The sequence below is a fragment of the Leptodactylus fuscus genome, chromosome 2, assembly GCF_031893055.1.
Source record: "Leptodactylus fuscus isolate aLepFus1 chromosome 2, aLepFus1.hap2, whole genome shotgun sequence".
Lineage (NCBI taxonomy): Eukaryota > Metazoa > Chordata > Amphibia > Anura > Leptodactylidae > Leptodactylus > Leptodactylus fuscus.
Window position 1 is genome coordinate 180,114,465 of NC_134266.1, and position 27,482 is coordinate 180,141,946.

Below are 27,482 nucleotides of genomic sequence, written 5' to 3' on the forward strand. Positions count from 1 at the left end.
GGTAACTGCTCGTTACTCGGGAACAGTTGAGGCTAGAGAAAAAAAAAAAAATTCCAACAGCACTGAAAACAGCTAGGAGGACATTATGAGCCAACAGATGCTGATTAGAGATGAGCAAGTACTATTCGAAACGGCCGTTTCGAATAGTACTCGCTCATCTCTAATGCTGATCTGAAAAGGTCTTCCATGGAAAAAGGGCGCTTTTAATTACTTTAAATAAATCTTCAATCTGTACATTTTGGATGAATATTGAAACCATTGTTTTTTGGGGAAAATTTATCGGGCTACCAAGGATTTTTTTTTTAATGTATGGCCTATCTTAAGGACAGGCTATAAATAATTAAAAACTGAAAAAAATAAATAAAGCCATGTTCAAACCTGCACTAGAATCAGATTTTTGGGACTTTCTCAGCCAAGTAGTTTTAAACCAACAGACCCCCATTATAGTCAATGGAATACGCCAGGGCTTGGTGTGCAAGAGCTATTTTAACCAACCACCTCTCCATTCTTGTGGTCCTCTGATGGACCAGAACAACAGAGAGACTGCTTAGTGTGAACCTAGCTGAAATTGTAGGAAAAGCCCCACACAAGCATAATGTCATAGGATTCTCCACCATATATTGAGTTGCAACCAACCACAATCTTTTGCAGCACATTCTATGGAAAAGTACTGATGTAACATCTAGAGACAAGTCTGCTGCAGAAAAGTACAGCCATGTTTGACAAAAGCTTAGGCGTGCTCACAATGGCATTAGGTTCTGTCTCAAGGTTACCCAGTGTTTTTACAGATAGAATAACTAACAAACCCATTACACATACAAATCTATTACATCAGTGTGGTACAGGATTTTTAGACTATACCTCCAGCTACATACATCTAGAGCAGGACGCATGACACTTCTTTAGTATCTCTTCCTCCTTTGTTCTCACATACCACCACCATACCCATTGGTCTAAGCGGTACTCATGATAAAGTACTCATTGGGTCTCCTAGAAACTAGATTTCAGGTTTCTAATGTAATCAATAGCTTCAAAAGTTCCTATCCAGAAGGGAATAACAAATTGAAGGAGTCAGATAGCCAGGGCTCCTAAACATCTGCAACAAAAATCTATTTGCCGTCTTGTAAGGAACATTTGGCTATTTAATGAGCACCTCTTCACTTTGTAGACTTCTCTATATTAACCGTTTTAGACCACATGGTACTGGCTCAACTCTACTCACCTTTTCCAGTATGCCAATGGGCAGAAATTGTGGATCATATTTGGTACTTTTTTGGTACCACCTCCTTTGAGGTTCCAAGTGAGCTGAAGCGATAGCAAAAGGGCAAATGCAAACACTGCAGTCTAGAGAACTGTACTGTGTGTGCGACACAAGATGCACTGAACCAGTCAGTCATTTTAGGAAATATTGACATAATATGGCAATCCACAAAACCCTGTAGTGGTCAATTGAGGCGGTGTAGGATGCATTATTCCCCAAACGCTCCTTATTTTCAGTGGTCTTTAGTCTTGCTGCTTTCATCTTCTAAAAGAAATGTGTATCCTTACTGTGAGAAACAGCCACATACCAGGAATTAAGAACAGCATTCCTCCGACAAACTCCTTTGTTCCTGCGTCTTGCTGACATCACTGCAGTTTAATGCGGCAGGACTATGTGAGGTGGTACTAGATCTGCAGTGGAAAACAAAGTACCTGCTACTAAAAGTGAGTGGGGTCAAGCCTGTACCATGCAGTGCAAAAGAGGCTTCAGTAACGATTTGCTTCTCCCACATTATACCAATGCTGAGCCATCTTTCCTCATACCTCTGTTATACTGCCCCCCTTTTATTCCTCCCAGATATTTATGAATAAATCAACAAGTAAACAGTACCAATTAGGTGTATGTCCCCATATTATCCAATCAGCACTAGGAGTATTACTCTGATGACACACCCCTTTGTCAAAAGGAATAGCAACAATCAGTTGTCAACGTATTCATAAAGTTTCTAAGAGCAATAACAGAGGAACAGAGTTCAAATAAAAGAGGAACCAGAGCAAATACAAGTAGGTGACAGGTCCAAAGCTCCATAAAGGGTCCAACTAGTCCAAAGGTATAAATGGCTCCTCCCTGGCTCCTAGGACAGAGCCCACATTGCATTATGCAAGTAGTGGTAGGAACAACACTGGGAACTCTGTGCTGCAAATAAAGAAGGAAGAGATACTAAAGAATTGAGTCCTTTATGTTACTGGAGGTACACAGCAAAGAGAAAACAAGAATAGTGAAAAGGGCAAAATGGTCCAACATACTGCTTTACTTTCTTCACGTAAAGTACAGTAGGCCTTAAAGAGGATATATCGGGGGGAGGGGGGGGGGGGGGGTTCCACCATAACCTGACACCATCATGTGCAAGATCCAGTAGCTCTTTCCATTGGTGCCCTTCTAATCTTTCTGTTGTAGCAAAGTCAATTTCTAAATATTTGACTATTGAAATATTATATATTACCCTAAGTAGTCGCGGTGGGTGGAGCCTTGTCACATCGTCTAACTGTTAATCATGCCTCTGGACATGACTGACATCTCTCTCAGTCTCCTCACTCCCAGACATCAGTAGACGTCTTCCCTGCTGCCCACTCAGTGCTCTGTTGGGCTTGACGCTCAGAGTGTACAGAGTGCTCTTAGACTGATGGGTCCCAGAAGCAGGCGCATGTGCATTAGCCTCCTAAAGTAAGCCTGTCCAGGGAGTGAGAAGCAGATGTAATGGTGCATACATGAGTTTAGACTAGTAGTAGGGAGGGGGGTCTAATGACATCAGGAAGTGAGAAGACTGTCAATCACAACCAGAAGTGGACAGCAAATACCTTGAAGGTGCTCCTCACCCAACTTGACGACTTTGCTTTCAAGTATGTATAACTTCGCATTGCCGGAACAGAGGGGTATCAATAGAAGTGGAATTACTTGCACATGATGGGGCCAGTTTATGGTGGTAAAGTCTGACAGGATCCCTTTAATGTAAAAAAAAAACAACTTGTTTATAAAGCTAAATAGGAAATGAACTTCATAGCAGCCATAAAAGAAGGAGACACGGGATACAACTCACAATGATATAACAGCAATAACCACAAAACATCACACGACTGTCCATAGTGCATGCCATCCACTGCTGTGTAGTAGGCCTCACATTAGCAGTCATGAAAGGCCTTACAAACCAACATGAGGCTGCCCACATATGAAAATATATAATGCCAGCCTGGCACCCCCTCATGCAATGGCACGGGCACCTCCAGATCATAATTTATGCAGCACTGAGGTCATTCCAGGTCGAGGGATTTTGTGCTCCATTCCCCTCCCATCTAGCCACCTCCAAAATAAGCCGAAGGCACACAACGCACTTTCACGAAAAGATCAGGCATGCATCTGGGAGGGAGGATGGAGTTAATGGAAAAACACAACCCACATGTGCTGCAGCAGGCCACTGGCACAGATGAAGGAGGCTGAGGTGCAGCGTGTAACCCCCACACAGATATGCCCTTTACTTTCAAGTGGCAAGGATACCACCTCCTTACCAACTCTAGATTACCAAGTATACATGAGGAAGAGGAGGTCTAAGAAGTGAAGCCAACAGGAAACTAAGCCATGGTTTACAATACATAGGCCTGAAGTGAGGCAGTCCAGGAGCTCTCCACCCACACAGAGCAAGCTAGGAGGCCAGGGATGCCTGCTGGATCAGGCCCATACTCCCTGCACACACAGCTGACAGTTCCCCTACTCCTGCTCTAGTGCAGGGTATCTGCACATTCGGCCATCCCACCCAGCAGATGACCCCCCTCACGGCTGACCATACACTAGGCAAAGACCCACAGCACTGACAGCTGCCCCAGTCCCAGGCTGTGGCATGGAGTAGGCCTCTGCCTGCACACAACGCCACCGCTGCCTACACGGGGGATAAACGTGTCATCCAGGCCTCCTGGTTCACAGAACCCCCCAGCTCATCAACAAAGAGCCCGGGCCAGGAACAGGGCACAGATCCAAGACTATGCCCAGTAAGCTGCCCGTGTCCTGAGCTCAGGCCTCCTGCAGGACACCAACCTCCTGATCAGCTGTAAGGGCAAGCGCTCCAGGTCCGTCAGCAGAGGGGCTCTGATGCAGCAGGGGGTGCAGGCCGCTTCATGTGAGTGGGGGGAGGCGAGAAGGGCCAGCAGCTGCCGAGAACGCAGGACACAACAGAGCCGCGGTGACTGTGAGGCCTAGGCCTGTACGGGGATGCCCTGCGGGAGTGCAGGCTGTCACGGGGAGACGGGTACAGGAGCGGGCAGGAGCAGGGCGCGGGGATGCAGCATCCTCAGCTGTAGGGTTCCCCTACTTATCACCACAGCCCGGTGCTTGCTCCTCACCCCCGTCCACAGTGTGACCACACGCGGTATCCGTGCACCCTGCCGCTCTCCCCTATTGCCCCAGCCGTCAGGTGGTCGGACCCGGTGGCTATCTCCCCTTATGTCCGCGCACTGCCTCCTTCCTCCTAGGCCCGTCTTCTCTTCCTCCTCTCGCTGTATCCTCCCTTCCCGTCACCTCAAACAAAAAACCGAGCTTGGCGGCGTCTGGCCGACCTGCTCGCTGATTGGCTGGAAGCTCTTTCACGTCAGGGAACGTAACTCCGCCCCACGCCGGCTCCGGTGCGCAGTTCTCCATTCTGTTTGGGTAGAAATGCAGCTGGCCGTGACGTCACGACGAGCTCCAAGCCTTCGAGTGCTGATTGGTTGTCCTGAGCGTCAATGAGAGGGAAGAGGTGTGTTTGTAGGAACTCGTGCACGGGTCCATGACGTCATTAACTGCCTGAAATATTTACCTGGCTGCGGTCCAGTTCTTCCTGTGTGGCTGCAATTACAGTGTCCCCTGTGAGGCGCCTGCTCTGGACACCTGCTGCTACCTACACCAGCCCCACAGCAGCCATAGCACTCCAGCACAGCCATGGCACGCACAACAAAGTCACTTCTGCTGCTCTAGGGCTGAATTCACACAGGGGTGTTGTGGTTTAGTTTATGTTTAATTCATTAGTTTATTTTTTTCTGGCCAAAAATGCTGCATTCAGTCAACATAGGATTAGGAAATACACTACACTGAATTAATGGCAGGTCTTGCAAAGCATTTGTTTCAATGTTTCCTCCATACCCCACCACTGCTGGAGACCATTTACATTGCATTTTGAATATCAGTTTAATGTCAAAGTCTCCATTTGTCAGAAAGCACCAGCAGATGCAATACTGTCAGCCTGCTAGATGGGCACTATCACATACTATGGGCTCCATTCATATCTGCTATTTTCAAAGTCCATTTTCCATTCTTCTGATTCTCTGAAGGGACCAGACCAACAGACTACCCCAGCGCAGAAGCAAACGCAACGTAACTGATCAGTGTTACTGATGCCAAAAACTAATGGAAACTGATGAATTCATGTAAAAATAAAAACAAATTAGTTTGTTTTCTGTGTGGGACACAAAACTGTTGAATGTCCTACATTTCTGTCCTGTAGAAACCGATCTGCTTTTATTTCACATTGATTATGTAAATAAATGGTCATCGGTTTCCACACACACTTTTATATTTCTACCTTCTGCTCAATCTACTCCTGGCTTTGGCAAAAAAAAATAAAAAAATCCCACAACAAAATCTGCAGCAGGAAAAAAAAAACGATTTCCGCAACGTGGGGCCTTAGCCTTAAGCAACCTGGACTATAAATAAAAACTGGTACACTCCAAGCTGCTTAGCTCTCCGTCTGTAGCATGATAAAATGGACAGGACACTGGCTTCCTCTGGAGTGCTGTCTGTAAGCCACAGATTCAACACTTCAGCACTGTCTGTCACTTACAGACAAGTGCTTAGAGGAAGTCAGTGACCATTTTATAACACAACAGACAGGGAGACAAACAAAACAATGGAAGCAGAGACCAAAGCACAGCGGACACCAACTAAGGTTAGGTTCACACCAGCATTCAGACTCAGTTTGGCGATTCTGACGCCGAATCTGCTTGAAAAATGAGAGAAAAGTCCTATTTTTTTTTTTTTTTTTAGCAAAAAACCAGCGGACCCCATTACAGCTTATAGTTTCTGCAGGTAACCGCTTTTAAGCGGATTAGCTTTCCGTTTCCCGGTCCCCAAGCAGACGTGAAGATCAGAAAGTCAAACAGTAGTGTGAACCTAGCGTCAGGGTGCTTTCACACTTGAGTTACTCAAAGTGGTATTCCAGGCTAAAATATTGATGACCTATTCAAAGGATAGGTCATCAATATCAGATTGGGAGGTCCAGCATCTCCCCTCCCCCCCTTATCAGCTGTTTTCAGCAGCTGATGCGTTGTCCTCTATGTACAGGCCACACCAGGTTACTACAGCTTTTCTTATATTAAATTAAATGGAAGCTGATCTGCTGGTAACAGCAATTTCCTGCTCCATTTTCTGTGCATCAAAAATATCAATTTTTACAACATATGTTTTATATTGAAACAAAACTCTAGTGACTTTTCTGTCGCAAATCCCAGAAAGACAGGGTGTCCCACTCGGGAGCAGATCTTTAAAAATGCAAATTACTCGCGAACACGTGAAAGTAAAGGCGAGCTGTAAGAACTGAACATACCTGTATTTAGTGGAAAACAAGTCCACATTACAAAACGTGATGAAAACGTCCTCCCCCAACGTCCGCGCACAAGGAAAAACGACGCTCCATATTTGAGAATGTCCTCTGTAACATGTCACTGATAAGAATGCTAATCACCAGGCTTCCCATCGCCTCCAACTTTTGTGATGGATTTGAAGGTAGGCGGGTTTCTCCCTCCAAATATTCCCTCTGACACGGTTTTGCTGACCTGGTCACCCAGTAAGTCACAATGAACACTCTTTGTGGTACGGTATACCACATGCTTGCTTTCGCCACTCTGGGCCGCTGTAGCGGCGCCAGCTATAGTGCCCACCTCTTTATGACACAGAATCAATTCTTCATTAAATAAGGAATATTTTGAACCTTGTTGCATGATGATACATACACGCCTTGCAGAGTAATTTGCATTTTTAAAGTTGTACTCCCGAGTGGGATACCATTTATTTACTTTCCAACCTGTAGATGTGGAGCTTTTAAAAGGGATCCTATCACTCAGACACAATTTTTTCTAGTTACCACATCGGAATAGCCTGAAGAAAGGCTATTCTTCTCCTACCTTTTGTCGTCTTCTCCACGCCGCCGTTCGCCTACAATCCCGGTTCTTGTCGGTATCCAAAAGAGCTCTCTCGCAGCACTGGGGGCAGGCCCCAATGCTCAAACAGCACTGGGGGCATCTCCAATGCTGCGAGAGAACGCTCTCCAGCGCCGCCACCATCTTCTTCAGCAGCGTCATCTACAGCCTCTTCATCTGGCCGTGGCTTGTAACTTCTAGGCCTCGGGCAGAGCAGACTGCATACTGTGCAAGCAGCCATTTTCTCGTGGCCTGTGGGCATGCGCTCTGCCCAAGGCCCGAGGCCTAGAAGTTACAAGCCACTGCCGGAAGAAGAGACTGAAGATGACGCTGCTGAAGAAGATGGAAGTGGCACAGAATTCTCTTGCGGCATTGGGGACGCCCCAGTGCTGCGAGAAGCTCATTTGCATACCGGCAAGAACCAGGATTGTAGGCAAACGGCGGCGTGGAGAAGACTACGAAAGGTAGGAGAAGAATAGCCTTTGTTAAGGCTATTCTGACGTGGTAGCTTGAAAAAATTGTGTCTGAGTGATAGGATCCCTTAAGTGTTTGATAAGACAATACTAAATGACAAGGTATCAGCAAACAATATACTAATATTTACCTCATGTATCTTTTAAAGTATATTAATATTTTTCAAGTAGTTTGATTCATTCACAAGGAACTTGCCGCATATGTCCTGCTAACTATAGCAAAAGACCATAGGAAGGAAAGCGGAGAACTCTGATGGTTAGAATCAGGAATCACTGCTTCAGTACTTTATTAAAGACAAAACTTTGTTCATAGTTTCAGCAAGTGTATGAAAAGGTTTAGGCTAGTTTCACCAAGATATTTTTTGTTTTATTTGTTGGGTTTTTTTTAGTTTTCTTTTTTTAATGGCAGACAAAAGTTTAACAAAACACGCTGCAGCTGACGAAGTTATTCAATAAGAAATGCTGTATGAATTAAAAAAACAAAAACCCTTTTCCACATTTTGCAAAAAAAAAAACAATACTAGGTATTGCCACGTCTGAATATGCCAAACTATTAAAATATAAAAGTAAAAACAAAAAAGGTGTCAACTTAGACTAAGCAGTCTGATAATATGCAAGATTTATCAAATATCAGACACTTTGATAAATCTGGTGCAGTTTAAGACTGTCTAGTCTACGCTTACAACATCTAGCTGCTGAAAAATATCCAAAGTGGTCAGGCGGCGACTTCAAAAATCGGTGCGTTTTGGTAAATCGCAGCATATCAATTATTACTACAGAAACAATAGCATTTTCCATATAAAAGTATAAGTGAAGCAGAAAGTCTGCAGAATATTCCTCTGCGGATTTTCTGTGGAAAGTGCTGCAGGAAAAAACACAATGCGTTTCTGCTGCAGTTTTAACAGGAGTGCTTTTTGGCTGCGGTTCACAACATCAGACCTTGCCTCAAAGTTTACATAGGCAGAGCAGCTCTTTGTAAAGTTTCTGTTACTATATAGCTCAGTTACCAATATTTATCTCTTTACAGCAGATGGCTAGGGTGTGGGAGCATGAATTGCCAAAAGCTCAGAACAACAAGCAGGCAGTTGTTTGGTTCCCATAGCTTACTGCCTTAAAAGTGTTCATCTTCAATTTGTAAAAACGCGCAGTAAACCAAACATGGATCTAATTTACATTTGTTCTTCCTGTAACCAGTGTTTTCAGTCTGGAGCGAGAGTGACAGATGAATTCTTCAATTGGATTACTTTGGATTACTGAAAAAAGTACATCTCATGAATTTATATGATAACTCAGATTGCAAAAATAAAGCTGTCATTTTTCAGATTATTTTTTTTGAAGAGTATAGTGGATTGACTGCAATTCTGCAAAAAAATTAGTTTGATACAACCAGCATGGTCAGCAGACACATAATTCTGTATTTCCCGGTCTGTACTTATTGGGAGTTTGAAGGAATATTAGGATCCAAAATTGAAGGGGTAGTTTCTAGAGATGAGCGAGTACTGTTCGGATCATGAATGGACGTAGCCAGCACGCGGGGGGGTTAAGCGGCTGGCCGGCGTCAAAGCGGAAGTACCAGGTGCTTCCATTCATTTCAATGCGTGCGTGCTGTTCGGATCGGCTGATCCGAACAGTACTCGCTCATCTCTAGTAGTTTCATGAAAGTATACCTGTGCTTGAAGCAAGAGTGTCCTCTGCAAGCAAAATCGAATCCTATCAGTCATTCTTATTAATGACTGTCTGTGCAATGTATAGACCAGCTGGATAATGTGGGAGTCACTGACTCATTGCAGGGAAACCATCTATAGGCTAAGGTCCCACAGTGCAGAACAGCTGTTTTTTGTTGCAGATTTTGCTGTGTATTTTTTAGCCAAACCTACGAGTAGCTACAAAAGGAATAGGAAATATAAAAGAAACCCTTATAAGGGCTAGTTCACACGGGGACATGGAGGAGGATTTTGACAGTGGAATTCATGTCATAATCCTCCTCCATACAATGTTAGTCTATGTAGACTGCTAGCTTTTTTTTTCCTGCTAGCAGAGAAAAAGAAGCGACATGACCTTTCTTCAGGCGTTTTCCGCCTGAAGAAAGGAATAGAAGTGAATGGGAAGCATTTTTTACCGCACATTCTTTGCGGCCCCTTCTCTTAAAGAATGAGAAAACCACCTGGACGTGGTTTTTACAAAAAAAAAAATGCTCCACAAAAAGCGTGCCAAGGTCAAAAAAACGCTTCCTAATTAGGAAGCGTTTTTTCCGGTGCCAAAATAAGCCACACGTTATTTAAGTGTGAACTAAGCCTAATTCTCACTTTTGTTCAACCCACTCCAGACTTTGGCTCAAAAAAACTGCAACAAAATCTGCAACACGAAAAAAAACAAAACATGGGGCCTTAGAAATTATATGGCTATACCCGAAACAGGGTTTTAGAAAAGAGAAAAAACACATCAAAGTTTTTTCCACAATGATTTACACATAAGGTACGCAGTGTTTTCCTTTGCGGACTTTCTGTATCAATTATACCTATAGGGAAACCACTGGCATTTCCGTAGGTGTAATTGACATGCTGAACATCCAGAAAATGCAACAATTTTGGAAATCGCAGCAGGTATTTTTCAAGCAAATTCCATCCATTTTGCAGAGACTGTAAAACAAGGCGGTTTTTGCCATGGCCAAGCCGCAGTGTTCACACCACGTGGGGCCCCAGCCTTAAAGAAACCCCCCCCCCCCCTCAAATAGTTCCAGGATTTCAGAGGCCGATTTCTCTAGAAATCCAGTCTAGATTTTTTCAACCTGTAAAAAACATGTCATGTCAACATATCCTAATAGTTATAGCATAGTTATTCCAAAGTTATTTCTGTATTCTAAATTTGTGGATCCTATGTAAGAACGCCTCTTTGATACTGTTTTGGATATAAGGTCACTTGCCTTACATACTGAGCAGCCACGCCTTTACCACCATGTACTGCTGTTATCAGTGTATATGTATAATAACAAATGCAGCTGTGATCGCGTGAGAAAGAAAAGATCCAATCAACTATATGACTCAATGCAAGAGAACCAAAGTGCAAGAGAAGCATTTCTTGATCAGGGTACAACAGTCTTCTGAATTTCACCTCATATAGCCCTAAAATATGGTACTTCATTTAATAATTAGATGGTAAGGACAAAAAAACACGCCTGGACGCTTTAAGGCAAAGCTCTTGTATTAAATCAGTATATTTAGTCCTCTTTGGAGCTTAGAACAGTACACAGCAGAGCCATCAAATATATTTGATAAAGCTAATAAAAGATGTGAAGTGCACGAAAAGGTTTACATTATCTTTATTTTAACCTTCAAGTAATTCAACCATATACATTATCCCTGATAAAGCAACAATTCTTTCCATTTCATGTAGGGGTATTCCAAGGAGTATCCACTAAATGTCATGACTGATCGGTGGTGGTCTGATTGTCAGGACCACCACTAAGGCTCAAAATGAAGGACCACCGGCACTACTGCTCCTTCACAGGTTGGGAGAATGATTTCTATCCTAAAATGCTATTGCATACATTATCACTCTGGGATTTACACTGCAAGGAGCTATAAAACAGTGCCCTGTTCTCTGCAGGTAGGTGGCATCTCAGCCACACAAGGAGTTGGCAAAGGAACTTTGGCCCCGATGTAGGACCCAAAAGTGCGATCTTGACTTATCAGAATGTTAGCATATGCCATAACATTTTAAGATCAGACCTAAAACTTATACCAATACAGAATATTCACGCACTGAGACCAGTGACAAATTAGGTAAAAAAAAGAAAAATGAATGTGAAGTTTCTTTAAGACAGCAACAAAAACGTGGCCTGTATTTATCTCCAACGGAAAGAAATATTCATGATTCATTACATTATGTAAGGAGTAGCAGCGTTTCGAAGAATTTCAGTGTGCTCTAACAAATGAACAATCTGTTTTACCATTTGGTCGCTGTGAAACTGGAATGAGTTTCTAGTCAGTACTAAAAAATACCAACAACAAAATTGGTACTGATATGTGCAGCAAGAGCAGTACATTGTCTAAAAGGAAATACAGAAATCACATTACCCAAAAAAGGAACTGAGTGCACAACTTGGGACAACATTGCCAAAAATTATTCAAAGTACAGTCTAAAAAATTGCCAAGTCTTCTTTTGGCAAAACTTTGTGTAGCCTAAAATTGACCCCACACACATCGGAAAAGGGGTTGTCTCAGATTTGCTGGAATTTAGGCACAGACAGGTGCTGGTATAAAATAAAGCAAACATTACTTTTACTTACCAGTTGAATCACCTACTGCTCCCCGCTTGTCTTTGTTTACAGGGGTGCAGCTCTGATGTCATAGTGACAACACGCGACCGGTGTAGACAATATTGTAAAGAAAGGTGGGCGACTAAAGGCGCAGCAAGAATGGTGTATACTTACACCATCTCCTGCCTGTGCCATATGATTGCTAATCTTAGACAACCCCTTTAATGCTGTCAGATGTGGCAACAGTCTTACACATAAGGGGGTGCAGTTGAGATGTCACAACAGGTTAGATTTCAAATTGGACAGTCCTTTGTTTTCCTATGAGGTGAGCGCTGAACGAGCAAGCACATTTATATATGACAACTTTGCTCCGCTCATAAACTATAAATTCAAGTTTGACTGCAGTTAAATCCAATATCCCAACTGTCCAAAACACAAAAACAGGAAGATGAGATATTATCGACACTTTGGCGGACCTGGCATTTGCAAGTCATGTAACGGTAAGACAGAAAAATGTAGCCATGAACTAACAAAACAGATATCTTGGCAGAGTAACTGCCATAGACATAATGTATGTATGTGTATATATTTATCTATGTAGGTATGTTAACATACACCGTGTCTTTGGGAGTATCGGACAATCAATTGTCGTATTGTCAGGGAAAACACAAATTGATCAGGTTGTTTTTTTTAGCAGGTACCATTCTGTTGTAGTCCTGAGAGCTACCAGACAATTCTTCAGCCTTTCCGCTTTTACTACTGTATGAAGCAATATGGACGTTTAGCCAGAATACCAGCAACAGGGCCTTTCACACAACCGTACTGGAGCCAGGATATACTGGCCATGTATATCCGCCATATTTCCTGGTTCAGCCATGGCTCCTTTCAACTGAAATTATAGCATAATATGGAGTGCAGAATAATAGAGCCACAGCAATTGTGACCCTTACAGAACATTACCGTAATACAGTCTGGGTGCCAGGAAATACAGTGGGCACCCAGACTGTATTACTCAGCCCAAACATGGTCATGTGAAAGGGCTTATACGCTATATTAGCTTTGTGGGAGAACCAAAATGCTCTTTGTAGTTACCTTCAGCTCTGTGTATTAGTCCTGCGCAGGGGACCTGCTCCATTAACTCAACATGCCTTGACTGGGTATTGGAAAGTTGGTTCTTACAACTTATTTTAACTGCAGTCAATTCTGTATTTTCAAGTTTTGAGTGAAGGTTTTACATCGTTTAACTTTGTCCCTCACACTGACAGTAGGAGAAATTGTCAAGTAAATTATTTATGACAGTATAAAAGAGCCAGAACAACATTATGGTAGATTTTCTTCTCTTTATGGTCTCTGGTACTTTCCATATAAAGGGGTTGAAAGAAACACATTCCATACCTGTATTTATTTGTGTAGTGTGCTCAAATATCTGGAATATGTTGTACCCATCTATGATTAAATAAATAAAGCAATGCCTTGTACCTTCACTGAAGACATAAAATAATGTCCTTACCATTTGGTACATAAAAAGAAAAGCAAGTTCATACAAAAACAGGCAGGGGTAAACCCAGTACTGTATACAACTGTCCTTCATAAAAACATTTCCATGATACATTAGAACCCGCAAATGTGCTAGACTTAGGATACTGCAGAAGACCCGGTCTTACTGAAAAATAGAGACGCAGTATGCGTCTTAATGCTTTAACCATGAGCTTTACTTTCATTGCATGTGCTGTGACGCATGAACTGGAGCAAGACCCTCCCGTCCGCCTATTATGTAGATTTGTCACCTTGAACCATCAGTCCTAGCAAAGAGCAATAGTAGTGCAATAAAAATACTTCAAGATGATGCACAAACAAAAGAAAAAAAATAAGAATTAGATTAAAAGGCACATAGAGGAGAAATATTCAAGGTTATCTCCAGGAAGTTGTCGTAAATATTAGGTATGATGGAACATGACTAAGATCAAAAATGGTGAGGATTCCAGTAATCCCAAAGCATGACCCAAACCAGTTTTACCTTCTAAAAGTGTTCCAGTAGCAAAGAGCATTTTCTGTGACATACATGAGCTAAGAAATACTGGTGATGTTTGAAAGCTGGAGGTTATCAAGTGCTCAGTCATTTATCTGGTCTAGGAACACATTTGGTAATAGCTACTCTCCACAGGACAGGCGCTAGGAGAAGGCTTAGTGTTGTCACACTCAGAATAAGGAGGTAGACCTGAAAGGAAATAAAAGTTTATTCAAACAACACTATACCTTGCGGACATCTTTAAGAGATCATCACCACAGCACTATATTACATAGTATTCGCATTCCACTATTTATTAAAAGCCCAACAAGTGCGGTTTCACAAATTAAAAGGAGTCTGCCAGCAAGAAAATGGGTATCAAATTAATGACAGTACCTTGTGGGGAGGCTTCTACACTTTCCAAAGATGCCTTTCTTATTCTGCATTGCAGCTCCATTTTCATGAAAATTAATGTTTTATTCTTCTGCAAAGTAGCTGAAAAAAGAATTAGGGCGTTTCTTCTCCTGCCAGGCTTCAGTCTCCCCTCTAGATAAACATCCCTAACTGTATACAAATTGTGACAAAGTGGCACATATCATTCTTGCAATGAGGACAGAGCTGGGTGGCAGTTAGAGAATGGTTAAGCCACCACAGTTTTAGAAAAGCCCTAAAATGTTGATTTTCATGAAAATGGAGCTACAATGCAGAATAAGAAAGGCATATTTGGAAGCAACAACAAGCAACTCTACAAAGTACTGCCATTAGTTTGATACCCATTTTCCTGCCGAGACTCCCTTTAAAGGGACTACACCCCAAATTAAAATCTCCAGGACATTCCAGGTATCAGTTTTTCATCTATTCTTTTTCTAGCAGTTTCTATATCTAAATAAGAGACTGGCTTAACAGTGTGAACCAAGCTTTAATTACACCATGTTTTATTTATTTAAATAATATCAAGAGGGCATTGTAAAATAACATTTAAAAAAAACAAAAAAAAAAAATACCCTTTAAATAAGAGTCAGTCTTCAGGAAACTTGAAGTCAGGTCAGCCACAGTACATAGTGTTTATGTTCCATAACAGCTTTCCAAGTTAAAGTAATTCAGTAAGTTCAGTGCTTCACAAGGGAGCTGGAGCCTGTGCAATAGACCGCCGGCAGAAGAGAAGCAGAGTTCTATTGTGCATGCGTGGCTGCTTCTCTTCGCTTCTCCCGCCATTCTATTGCGCAGGCGCCAGCTCCAACTCCCAGGTGTGGGCAGAAGAGGGGACAGCGGAACAAAAGTCATCTCCAGGGCGAGAAGACAGGCAAGTATGATGAGGTGGGGAGAGGGATTGGGGGGCTAAGTTATTTAGCTAAATAGGTAGGGCTAGTAGTCTGCGGGCTAAGCTAGGCAAAAGGGGAGGGGGGTTGTGTGGGAGGAAGTGAGAGGGGGAATCTGTGTGAACTGCAATGCATTTTGGTAGTTAAAAGCTAAGACAGCAGGAAGCTACCCATATAAACAAATGCAGAGGATACCATGAGCTCTCAGAGAAAGCCAGAAATCACTCAAAACACTCCTAAAGGTATTTGGATGCACTAATTAAAGGGGGTCTATTATTGGGAAAAGTCATTTTTAACTAATCACATCCTTGCATAGCCTTTAGAAAGGCTATTCCACACGTATCTTATGTATGTAAATCGCCTCAGTGGTTTTTGAATGAGCCAGCTTTTATTCATATGCTAATTAGCCTCTTGGTGCACCCCGTAAGTCTCATTGTTCACTCCTCTCTGCTATTCTTTCCTATGTATGTGTACAGCACAGGCTGCTTCTGGTGATGATGATGACGACTCAGTTTCCTGCTTGCACATACAGATAGGAGAGAATAGCAGAGACGAGTGCTGCTAGGAACTTCCTGCGCTGGCTGGAAGCTAATTAGCATATGAATAAAAATGGGCTCATTCAAAAACCACTGAGTCAATCTACATACAAAAGGTAGGTGTGGAATAGCCTTTCTAAAGCCTATGCAAGGATGTGCTTAGTTAAAAATGACTTTTCCCAATGATAGAGCCCCTTTAACCCATTGATAGCACTAACAGACTTTTTTTTTTTTAATTTTTTTTTTTTGCCCAGAAAACCCCTTTAACCTTAAAGGTCCACCATTGTGAAACACAGCTAAAAATGTGGTGATAAAAACCTTACGAAAAACACGTTGCTTATTTTCCCACAGGGTTTCTCGTTCAGTTTTGGCTGCGTATTTAACATTCCCAATAAATATATAGGGAAACACTTATGATTCTGAGGCTACAATTAACATTTTGAAAATGCAGCTTTTCCTCAGATTTTTTTTTTCCCTGCAATTGGTGGATGAGATTAAAAAGGAGTTTTTCCTTCTCAAGGATCCTAACTATACTGCTAGCTTATCACTAGCTATGTAAATTCAAGAGCCCTCTGAAATACATTGCTTTAGCAATGCTACTTCATTTTCCTGCTATGTGAAATCATTCCTCCCATTGTTAACATATGGTTTCCATGGTCCACTTCCAGAATCTCATATGATAACAAGTGAAAGGATGACTCAATGTTCTCTTCAGGGGTGAGGGGGTTGTTGGGGGGTCAGAACAATCGGTTTAGCAAATTGCAATTTCTGTTACAGTGCAGGAGTCCAGATATACGAGTCCCAGGTTTCTGACATATGTGTGGTCCAGGGCAGATATGGAGTAGGCCTCAGCTCCAAGTGTAAATCCCTGGCTCATTACTGGGCCAGAAAAAAGGCTGCAGCTCCTGCATTCCAGTGCAGTTCCATGAGGTGAAAGGAGGTGTATGGTTTTGTCCTGTAACCCTGAGTCTGGTGAGACAATATTGCGCTTGTTTTGTTTGTGTGGCTGTAAGTAAGCGACACGTATGGTTAAGCTATCAGTTCTGTTTAGTTAGTTGCTCAGACTAGCAGGTTTTTATTCTGTTTTTGCCTGAAGTTACGGCTGTATTTTGTTTTGCTCATTTTGTGCCTAAAGTCAAGGTTTATTTAGTTTCCTGTTTTTTTCTAAATAAACCAGTTTGTTGCATATTTTGTGTCTCTTTCTTGACTGTTTGGGTCCGCATCACTACTTCTACCGAGCTAACGTCCCCACAAAACACAAAGATAACATTGAGTTTACTCCAAGTCCATTCTCTTCTCTGCAGAACGTAAGATTTCTTTCTCTCTAAAACTGTGTAATTTAATCCACATTTGCTGTGCATGTTATTTGATCTGCATTTAAATGAGATTTCTAGAAACCATAATAAATAATCTCTCTTGGTAAAGGCAATGTATATATCTAGTGAGGTACTTCACAATGCCCTGTCCATCCAACAGTCAAAGCCAACCAGCTTTCTGAAGAATACAGGAAGTGAGAAGAAGAGAAAGTAAGCAAACTGCAGAGAAAGGGAGATCGAAAAAAAACTCCTTTAAACAAAATCTCGTTCATTTTTGCTTGTACTATAAAAAGCAATAGCCAAAAACGCTGCATTTCTGCAATATGGGGCCTTAGCCCCACCCCCCACCTTATTTGGAAAAGCAAACACCTACATCACAAGGTGGCAGATTTAAGAAAGAACTTAAGTCTACAAGAATTTAAAACTCACCTCTCGTGAAATGATCCCCGACCTGCGGGCTCTACTGCCTAAAACAAATGAGAACTCACTGACTTGAGCCAGCCCTGCAGACACGATCCACTTAATATACTGACTGCTTTTTGGCAGAATTAAAGACAGTACAAGTACTGCCAAGACAAACTGAAAGAAAAAAAAAACGAAAAAAAACAAACAAACATGGAATTATGAACACAAAACTTATTTTCAATGTTTTTGTTTTTACATAACTTTTTTTCTGAATTTTATGTGCAGTTTAATAACCTATTGGTCCAAGTGATGGCCCATCTGTGTTTTGCCAGTATAGCAGCCTTTGCAGCGGTTTTGGGTTAGTTAATCTAATTTTATGATATAAAGACATTTGAGTTTTCCTTGGCTGAAAACCATAATCATCAACATTAACAGAAATAAACACTTGAAAAAGTTAACTCCGTTTCTTATGACTCAATTTAATATACGTGTTTCACTTTTTCAATTGAATTACTATAAAAAAAATCTTTTTGATATTCTAATTTATTGGGATACACTTGTATATGCAGTCTTCTGTCACTAAATAGAAAACAGGATTTTCAATAGCACCCTTAACGTGTATTTCCACCTAAAATCATCAGTAAAAAAAAAAAAAAAAGTGGTTAAACTGTGGTATTGTCAAGTTATTTATAAAATATTATTAATTATTATTATTATATAATCTATTTAGTCAGTAGAATACTTACTATAAAATTGACATGTGATTATTATTGGATCTGTGATGGGAAGGGGAAGAGAATTGAACTTCTACAGTAGGTCTAAATCTTATAGGGTTTGTCCCCTTATGGACACTTATTCCCTAACCACAGGACAGGAGATAATTCTCTGATCACCGGGTTCCCCAATGATTAGGAGGAAAGGGGACCGAACGTCTCCCTCAGGCCTCCTTGTGAATGGACCGCCAGTGAGCTTGCATGACCAGTGCTCTGTTCATTACTATGAGGCTGCAGAGACTGTTCTCTCCAGTAGAACCCACAGCCCTATATAAGTGAATAGAGGGCTGGTCACGCAAGGAGGCCTTAGGGGGCCTAGCAATCGGACACTGTCTCTCTGATAATCACGATTTGATCATTTGATAATCTGGTACTTGTGTCAGAATAAAAGGAATTTTATATGTGGCTGACTAACAAAAAATTTCAATAATTAGGCATAGGATTTGCCACGTGTCCTTTCCACGCCAACCTACACTCAGATTCAAATACAAACATGAATGTATGTATATACTTGGCTTCTGAATGCTAGTAATGTCTACCGCGTATTGTAAAGGTCTGATTGCTGCTGATAGGGTTCATAGATGGATTGCCTTTGTATGACCTATAAATTGCAAAGGCCAATAAAAGTTCCCCACCCTTCAGAAGAGTAGGCCATCCTCTGCCACAGGACACCACCAGCTAGGTTATCAAGTCATTTTCCCAATAATCTGTCATGTGACTCTTTCTTGCAGGTCAGATTAGAATTTACATTTCTTTTTTACTTTTAAAGTAGAAATGCAAAACAGAAAAACTGCTAAACATACAAATATGATATACAAAGTCATGTTATCATTGATGAGACGAACAAAACCCCATTCAGATTAGAGGCACTACCAGTGATCAGCCATTAGAAAAACTAATGAGTTTTCTTAGGGGGAGTCAACATCCTAGTTATTCAGATACATGACCATTTATGTAATGATATATTTCAAGGTAGTCAAAGCAGCTGCTTTGAGTCATGGGGTAGGGGACAACAGTATATGGTGTCCCTATAACTTAATAGCCAACCCCTTTAACTATCTGCTCTTACATAAAGCGTATACATTACCTTCATTATCACCAGTGTCAACGTCAAGGATAACAGAATTGTTAGCTCATAAATTACAAATGTTGGGAATACATGAAGTCCTGTAATAAATTAATAAATAAAACATGTATTAAAATTTATGCATGAACAAAATCAAATTCCCAGAGGGAAAAAAATAGATGCTTGGAGGTCCAGCATATACCATGATACATTCAGTCCTGAATATATATACAGTATGCTTAAGGCTAGGATGACATCTGTGTTGGATGGAGTATGTACATGACTCCGCCGCAGAGTCCGCTTAAAATCAGCAGAGAGAAAAGTCCTGCAGGGATGTGCAAGTCTCTCTTCACTGTATCATGATGTCAGTAGGGGAAGCTTGCACTCAGAATTTCCATCACTAATACATTCGGAAACCCAGTGGACCCCATTATAGTCTGTGGCATCTGAGATTTCCACGTGTAACCACTTTTTAAGCAGGCAGGGTTTCCTTCTGTCAGGCCCCATATGGACCCAAAGGACGGAAACCTGAGCACTAGTGTGAACCAAGCGTAACTTCTTTCTAAAACAAAGACTAGAAACTATAATGAATTGACAAAATTAGTCCTGAAACACTATCGCTATCAGTATCATTTTCAACCACTGCAGTCATTTACTGTGAGATCCAGAAGCTACACTGCAGCGAATGGGCTTTATTACACTCATCGTAGTTGAAGAGCTGCAGTCCTTTCATTACCTTCTGCACAGTGCCACCGATAAAGTGCAACTGTGCTGAAATAGCAGTTATGTGGCCCCTTTATTCTAGAAAAAGTTGGATACCCCTGCAGTCAGATCCTCACCAATTAGGAGGTTATGGAATATCCTAATGATATGCCATCACAGACAATTTTACTTTTATAAAAAGGGTATTTTTATTTATTTATATTCAGTATTTCTTATCTACAATGCTGTACAGAGACTGCCACCATACACATATCCTTGTCTCAAATCTAATTTCCCCAATACACAAAGAATAGGACCAATATCATGGGAATTTAATTTAAAGAGGATCTGTCACCAAGTAGAAGATACTGAATAAAATACACCATATGATTCTTGCCATCCCCTGATCAATCTGGTGTTTTTCTTATTAAAATCCGTCCACCCATTCAAAAGATATGGCCCCTGTAAGATTATATGTATATTCGCTCCGATTCTCCAATGGCACGGGAACCTTATGTTTTTCTATGAGTAAACGGTTCCTGCTCACACGGAGAATTAGAGATAGTTTATGTATAATCTTACAGGAGCCATATTTTTCGAAGGAGGGATGGAGTTTAAAACAAAAAAACAAACACCAAATCATGGGGATGACAAGAATCAAATAATGTATTGAATGAAGTATTTTCTATTTGGTGACATGTCCTCTTTAACCTAGTAGGCTCGGGCCATATGGGCAGGGATAGCAGTGAGTTAGCCAACTCAAATCTGCCAACTGCTAGTCTGTTTAACTCTACTTTAGTCATATTGGTTACCATATTATACAAATGTCATCCATGTTCTGCAGCTACAAACCTGCAGTGCAAACGGACTTGTGCTATGGGTTTTATTCCTGCAGCGTTTTGGCTTTCAGAGTATTGTGCAACGGAAGATTCTGCAGTGTATCTGCTGTAGGAGGCCCGAGCCCTAGTATGGTATTGGATATATTTATTTCAGAAGGTGCAAACTCTGTATTTTGCATGCTTCTATTTTCTGTGATTCTCCATTTATGCCTCAAGCCAATTTCCAGAACTGGTTTTAGATAATTACCTTACATATTCCTATTCCATGAGCAAAACTTTCCAAGTGCTAATAAGACAAGTAATATCTTCTGGTATTTAGAGCACATAAGGTCAGACAAGCAGGTAATGGTGATTTAGTAACAGCCCATGTCACAAAAGTAAGCACTTATTATTCAGGTGTAATCTAGTTTAATGGCAGACCTCATTTTGGCAATACTTACCTATGGAAGCAAAGAAAATAATAGCCAAGAAATCTCGTATAGGCTCAATACATGACATAATTTCCTCAGTAACCATGTGTCCTTGGGAAGAAATGAGAGCGCCAGCTAGGAAACAGCCTAATTCCATTGACACGTCCAGCAGTTCTGTTAGCTGCCAGGAAAAAAAAAACCATTCATCAAATAAAAGTAAAATAAATTAACTGCTTAAAGCCTTCTAATATACAGGTCATCATACTGTAAGCGGCATTGCACATCTAGAGCAAACTATGGCATTTATTGCAATACACAAGATACAATTACACATTCAAAGCGTAGGGTCTTCTGAATGAACTTGTGGACAGTTTCATGAGTCTAGGGTCCAAGTACTAGAGTGAAAAGATGTCAGAAAATGTGCATGTAACTCTCTTCACTGCGTTCATGGATGTCAGTGTGGGAAGCTTGCACTCACAATTTCCATCACTAATACATTCTGAAATGCTGTATGAAGATGTATTCATCACGCTCATACAAAGACACCATTATACTGCATATAAACCAGCATTCAAAATGTATCACAAGGCTGTCAATGTTCATATCCCTAATCTATTACATATTGCAAACGTCCTCCATCTACTAAACAATTTACATTAAAGAAAATAATCAATTACCGTCAGCATAAGAAAAACGAAAGCAGAGATTCCCATGACTAGAATTTCTTTATTTCCTTTGCTTTCATTGTGTAGTTTTCGATAATAAGGCCCTATGAGATAGGTCTTCATAATAAGACAGATGAGAAATACCGCAACCAAAGAGAAGACGATTTGTCCAATCAGCGCCAATATCCGAAAAGTTTCCAAGACGACACTAGACAGAAACAGGTTATTCATTTATCTATAAATATTCTAGACAACATCTGAGATATCACAAAAATAACAGATTCCTTAAAGGGAATGACCACTTTTAGACCAATATTGAGAGACAAATGTTATTCTTTATATGTTAATTATATATACAATTTTCCAATATACTTTCTGTATCAATTCCTCAGTTTTCTAGATTTCGGCTTGCTGTCATTCATTTTGTTACTTCTAGCAGATAAAACTCTGACTATGGTCATGTGATATACAGTTCATGGTCATGTGATGAGTACACAGATACAAGGCTCGTTACAGTCACAGCACAGTAATCTTTTTGCTTCCTGATGAAGCCACGCTAAGGCGAAACGCGTGTCGGGGTGTTTTGGTTTCCTCACCGCTGATGTCCCGAAGTTAACCTTCTACTATTGTTCTGTTCACACTGCTCAACAATGTCTGTAGGTATGTACTATCACTTGACTTAGGTTACCTACTAGTGTATTCCTTTGATATGCATTGTTTACACACGTTGTATATATTCATTGCAGATTCTTTTTGGGGTTGGTTCCTATTATAAATATATTATAAATCTGATAAAGTGACTTTTGCTATATGGGATATTATCCCCTGAAGTCTGTTACTTAGACTAATTCCTAGGTGCATTCTTTATCTGCAGCAGTGTTTACATCTATATTTAATGTGATCTTGTTATTTGGGTTGTTACTTCGGGTACATCACCGGTGAGAGGGTTACGGTTTTTGTCTGACTGTTATATTACAGCCAGACCCCACTTGTGCTGCCCTCTAGAATTTCTGTTATGTATGTTTTGTATATGTTTATATATTATTCCTTAATAAATATTTGTTGATATTTTTATAATTTGTTATGACCCCTAGTTTTTGTTCTGCTACAGCTCAGTAATCTGCCTGGTAATGAGCTGTGCACTCATCACATAGACTATACATCACATGACCATGGACACTGAAAGTAAACAGAATGAATAACAACAAGCAGAGATCTAGCAAACTGAAGAATTGATACAGAAAGTATATTGGAAAATTGTATTACTTTTTATTATACAAATAACAACTTTGTCTCTCAATATTGGTCTGCAAGTGGCCAACCCCTTTAAAAACAGAAAAGTACACTAACATGGTTTTAAGACAGCATAACAGGACCAGCCAGGTGTCATAGCAAAGATTTTGACTTAGACCAAATTTTGAGATTCTGTTCAGAACCTCTATAAACAATACCAGCAGGGATTGTTTTCTTGTCAAATGGACAGAACCTGGAGATGGTGATATCCAAAGTATAAGACATCTGGCTATGTGTTATAAGGAGACATGGGAAGATTTTCCTTCACCTCTTCAATCATATTATGCTTGTGTGAAACTGATCTATGAATGTTTAAAGGCATTTATCAAGTTCAAACAGCAAATATTAACCCCTTAACGACCAAAGGCAAAATAGTACATCCTTGGTCGCATGGGGGATATATGGAGAGGGCTCAGGCGCTAAACTTTCCATACACAGCGGATGACGGCTGTATAATACAGTCAGGACCTGCTAACAGCTGCGATTAGTGCAGGCATTGATCGCAGCTGTCAATACTTCAGATGGAGTTGTTGAACGCGACTGCTGCATCTAAAGTGGAAATTGCCACACTCCAGATGGTTGCCATGACAGCTGTGGGCCTACTGAAGGCTCCCAGAATTGTTATTAGTATGGTTGTATTATTCAATGCCATAGGCAGCGTGTAACAGAAGTCAAGGGATTTTACTATTCACACCTTAGGGTTCAAGGACCCTAGGGGGTCTGAACATGAAGGTAAAAAAAAACAAAAAAAAAAAACAAAAACATTTTTTAAAAAAGTAAAAAATTTATAAATAAATAAACAAAAGTAAGCAAACAGTTTAGGTATCCCAGTGCTCAAAGATGCCCAAACTATTAAAATATTATAATATTATCCCACATACTGTGAATGGCATAGCGGGGGGGGGGGGGAGATCTAAACTGCCAAATGGTGTGTTTTTCAACACTTTGCTCTTAAAAAAATTTAATAAAAGGTGATCAAACCATCAGACTTTCCCCAAATTGTATGAACAAAAAAATCTTGTCCTACATAAAAAGATGCCATATCCAGCTCCATACTGCATAAATTTGGCATCGCCATGATCGTACTGACCTACGTAATACAGGTAACACGCCATTTTTACTAGCATCCCAGTACATTGTACAGAATATTGCATGGTGCCATTACAAATGACAATTTTTTTCCACAAACAATAAACCATCATGTGACTCTTGGAACTGAAAATGAAAAAGGTATGTGTGAAGCATGGGATTTTTTCAAAAAAACAATCGGACCTTGATTGATGAAAAGAATCCAAGGAGTTTATTTCAGGAAGTCCAGTTTTAACAAAAAAAATTATTCTTCAGAAAATTTCCATAATGTATACAACAAACACCTTGTACCTCAGGCTGCTGTAGTCTCACAAACAATTCATCATGTGAACTTCACCAACACACCCCAGCTTTCTGGGAATTGGAATCATTTTATACCTTAGACATTTCCCATAATCCTCTGCAGTTTTCCCTATAAAACCCTGGAGTTGCTGCAGACTTGCCTCTTATAAGATCAGGGGAGACACACCCAGTGCAACTCCACTCATGCAGGTAAATATGCAAAAACACTTTATAAATCCATGTTAATGTGAACAGTTCCTTAGTGTTAGTATATGGTTCCCAGATGGTAAGACAAGAAATAGTAGGAAAATAGAGCATTAGGTGGCCAGCCTAATGAGGAAAGAAAGAAATAAGAAGCAGTAATAGAACATTCACACAGAGATATTACCAGATCTGGGGTCTTATGTACCACCACTAAGGTTACAAAGAAGAAATCACATGGAAACATAACACAAAATAGTTTACCTCTTCACATTCCTCCCCCCTTAAGAAGAAGCTTGTCCTTCTTCAGACAGCTTTCACTTCAGCACCATACCTGGACAAATGATCGGCATTTTGGTGCTTGGACCCTGACCGATGTTGTATCTCAAATTTAAATGGCTGTAATGCTAAATACCACCTAGTTATTCTGGCATTTTTGTCCTTCATGGTATGAATCCAAGTGAGGGGATGATGATCCGTCACTAAAGTAAACTCTCTTCCTAATAAATAATAGCGTAATGCCTCCAATGCCCACTTTATCGCCAGCCCTTCCTTCTCGATTGTAGAATACTTTTGTTCACGGGGAAAAAGTTTCCTACTTAAATAAAGAATAGGGTGTTCCTCACCATTAATCTCTTGACTCAGGACTGCCCCAAGTCCCACCTCAGATGCATCCGTCTGTACAATAAATGGTTTGTCAAAGTTTGGGCTTTGTAAGACTGGTTCTTTACACAAAATTTCTTTTATTTGTTCAAAAGCTAAATCACATTCTCTTGTCCATATCACGTCCTCTCTACTGTTCTTTTTAGTTAGGTCGGTTAAGGGAGCAACGATAGTAGCAAAGTTTGGAATAAAACGTCTATAATAGCCAACAAGACCTAAAAAGGATCTGACCTCTTTCTTTGTGGCTGGAATAGTCGCAGATTGAATGGCTTGTACTTTGGATATCTCTGGCCTTACTTTACCACTACCCACAATAAACCCAAGGTACTTTGTTTCTTGGAATCCCAAAGCACATTTACGTGGATTAATTGTAAATCCTGCTTTCCCAATTTCAGTTATCACCTTTTCCAAGTGATACAAGTGCTCTTCCCATGATTTGCTAAAGATTACCACATCATCTAAATAAGCAGCACTGTACTCTGTATGATCCTTCAAGAGTAAGTCCATGGCTCTTTGAAACGTGGCTGGAGCACCATGAAGACCAAATGGCATGTTTCTGAACTGATACAAACCATTAGGCATCACAAAGGCAGTTTTTTCTTTTGATTTCTCATCAAGTGGAATTTGCCAGTACCCCTTACTTAAATCTAGGGTAGAAATATATTCTGCACACCCCAATCTATCTATGAGCTCATCAATACGCGGCATTGGGTAATTGTCAAAACTAGATATAGCATTAATTTTACGAAAATCTATGCAAAATCTTATTGTCCCATCTTTTTTCCCAACCATCACTACAGGTGATGACCAAGGACTTTTAGAGGGTTCAATAACGCCCAATTTAAGCATTTCCTGAACCTCATTTTCAGCCTTACCCTTTAATTTTTCAGGTATACGATAAGGTCTCTGTCTGATAGGTGGATGATCTCCAGTATTTATTGTATGAGAAACTAACGATACACGGCCAGGCTTACTTCCAAAAATATGTGAACTGGACCCTATAATCTTCCTCAAGTCACAATGTTGCTCTTTAGATAACTTTGGATTCCATGTTACCTCTGACCAGTGAGCACAATGTTTCAACAAATCATAAATTTCTTCAGACACATCTTGTGAAGACTCTGCTACAATAGTACACGTAGTGTTATCTTTAGGACCAACCTCTGGTTCAATCCAACGTTTTAATAAATTTACATGGTAAACCTTATTTTTTTGTTTTTTATCTGGGGTTTCAATTTCAAAGTCAACAGGACCTGTTTGTCTAACCACTTTATATGGCCCTTGCCATCTGGCCAACAACTTATTCTCACTGCTGGGAAGCAAGAGAAGAACCTTATCCCCAACTTTAATCGATTTATTTTTGGCATGTTGATCATACCATTTCTTTTGGTAAACTTTTGCCTTGTGGACATTATCATGAGCTACCTTAATCAATTTCATTAATCTTTCTCTCATTTCCAATACATGTTCCACCACATTCTTCTGATGACCATCTTTACCTTCCCATACCTCTTTAATAACATCCAAGAGTCCCCTGGGTCGTCTCCCATATAACAATTCAAAAGGGCTAAACCCTGTAGACTCTTGTGGAACCTCACGATAGGCAAATAATAGAAAGGGCAACCATTTGTCCCACAGTTTTGGATCGTTATGTGCAAATTTCCTAAGCATGTTTTTCAAGGTTTGGTTATACCGTTCAGTCAACCCATCAGTTTGTGGATGATAAGGGGTAGTCCTGAGAGGCTGTATACCAAGAAGCTTATAAACTTCTAACAGAAAGGAAGATGTAAAGTTACTCCCCTGATCAGTAAGGATTTGCTTAGGTAATCCAACCCTGCTAAACACCTTCAAAATTTCCTCTGCAACTCTTTTAGCAGTAACTGTGCGCATAGGTATGGCTTCAGGATACTTGGTACAGTAATCAACAATTGTAAGAATGAAACGGTTACCTTTGGAACTTCTTTCTAGTGGACCGATAATATCCATA

At 40.6% G+C, this 27,482-nt stretch overlaps 2 protein-coding genes across 5 annotated transcripts in view; both read right to left on the bottom strand.

Annotated features, from left to right (window-relative positions):
* The window catches only part of TFDP1 (transcription factor Dp-1), a 47,351-nt gene extending 42,605 nt beyond the window's left edge, over nt 1-4,746 (bottom strand). The window contains exon 1 of one of the 4 annotated variants that reach the window (XM_075265252.1): nt 4,585-4,746. Coding sequence is in view for 2 of the 4 variants with exons in the window: in XM_075265249.1 (XP_075121350.1) it covers nt 1,569-1,627 (59 nt within the window). In the remaining 2 variants the exon portion in view is untranslated. Of the gene's footprint in view, nt 1-1,222; nt 1,325-1,568; nt 1,990-4,066 lie in introns of those variants that run through there. The other 3 variants (XM_075265251.1, XM_075265249.1, XM_075265250.1) reach the window with 3 other exon arrangements.
* A 6,227-nt stretch (nt 4,747-10,973) lies between these two features.
* Nucleotides 10,974-27,482, bottom strand: part of SLC9D1 (solute carrier family 9 member D1) — a 34,439-nt gene continuing 17,930 nt past the window's right edge. The window contains exons 9-13 of the mRNA XM_075265243.1: nt 21,980-22,175; nt 21,333-21,483; nt 19,373-19,452; nt 17,537-17,686; nt 10,974-14,146 (exon numbers count right to left, since the gene is read on the bottom strand). Of these exons, the coding sequence (XP_075121344.1) occupies nt 14,045-14,146; nt 17,537-17,686; nt 19,373-19,452; nt 21,333-21,483; nt 21,980-22,175 (679 nt within the window). The 3' untranslated portion in view covers nt 10,974-14,044. The remainder of the gene's footprint in view (nt 14,147-17,536; nt 17,687-19,372; nt 19,453-21,332; nt 21,484-21,979; nt 22,176-27,482) is intronic.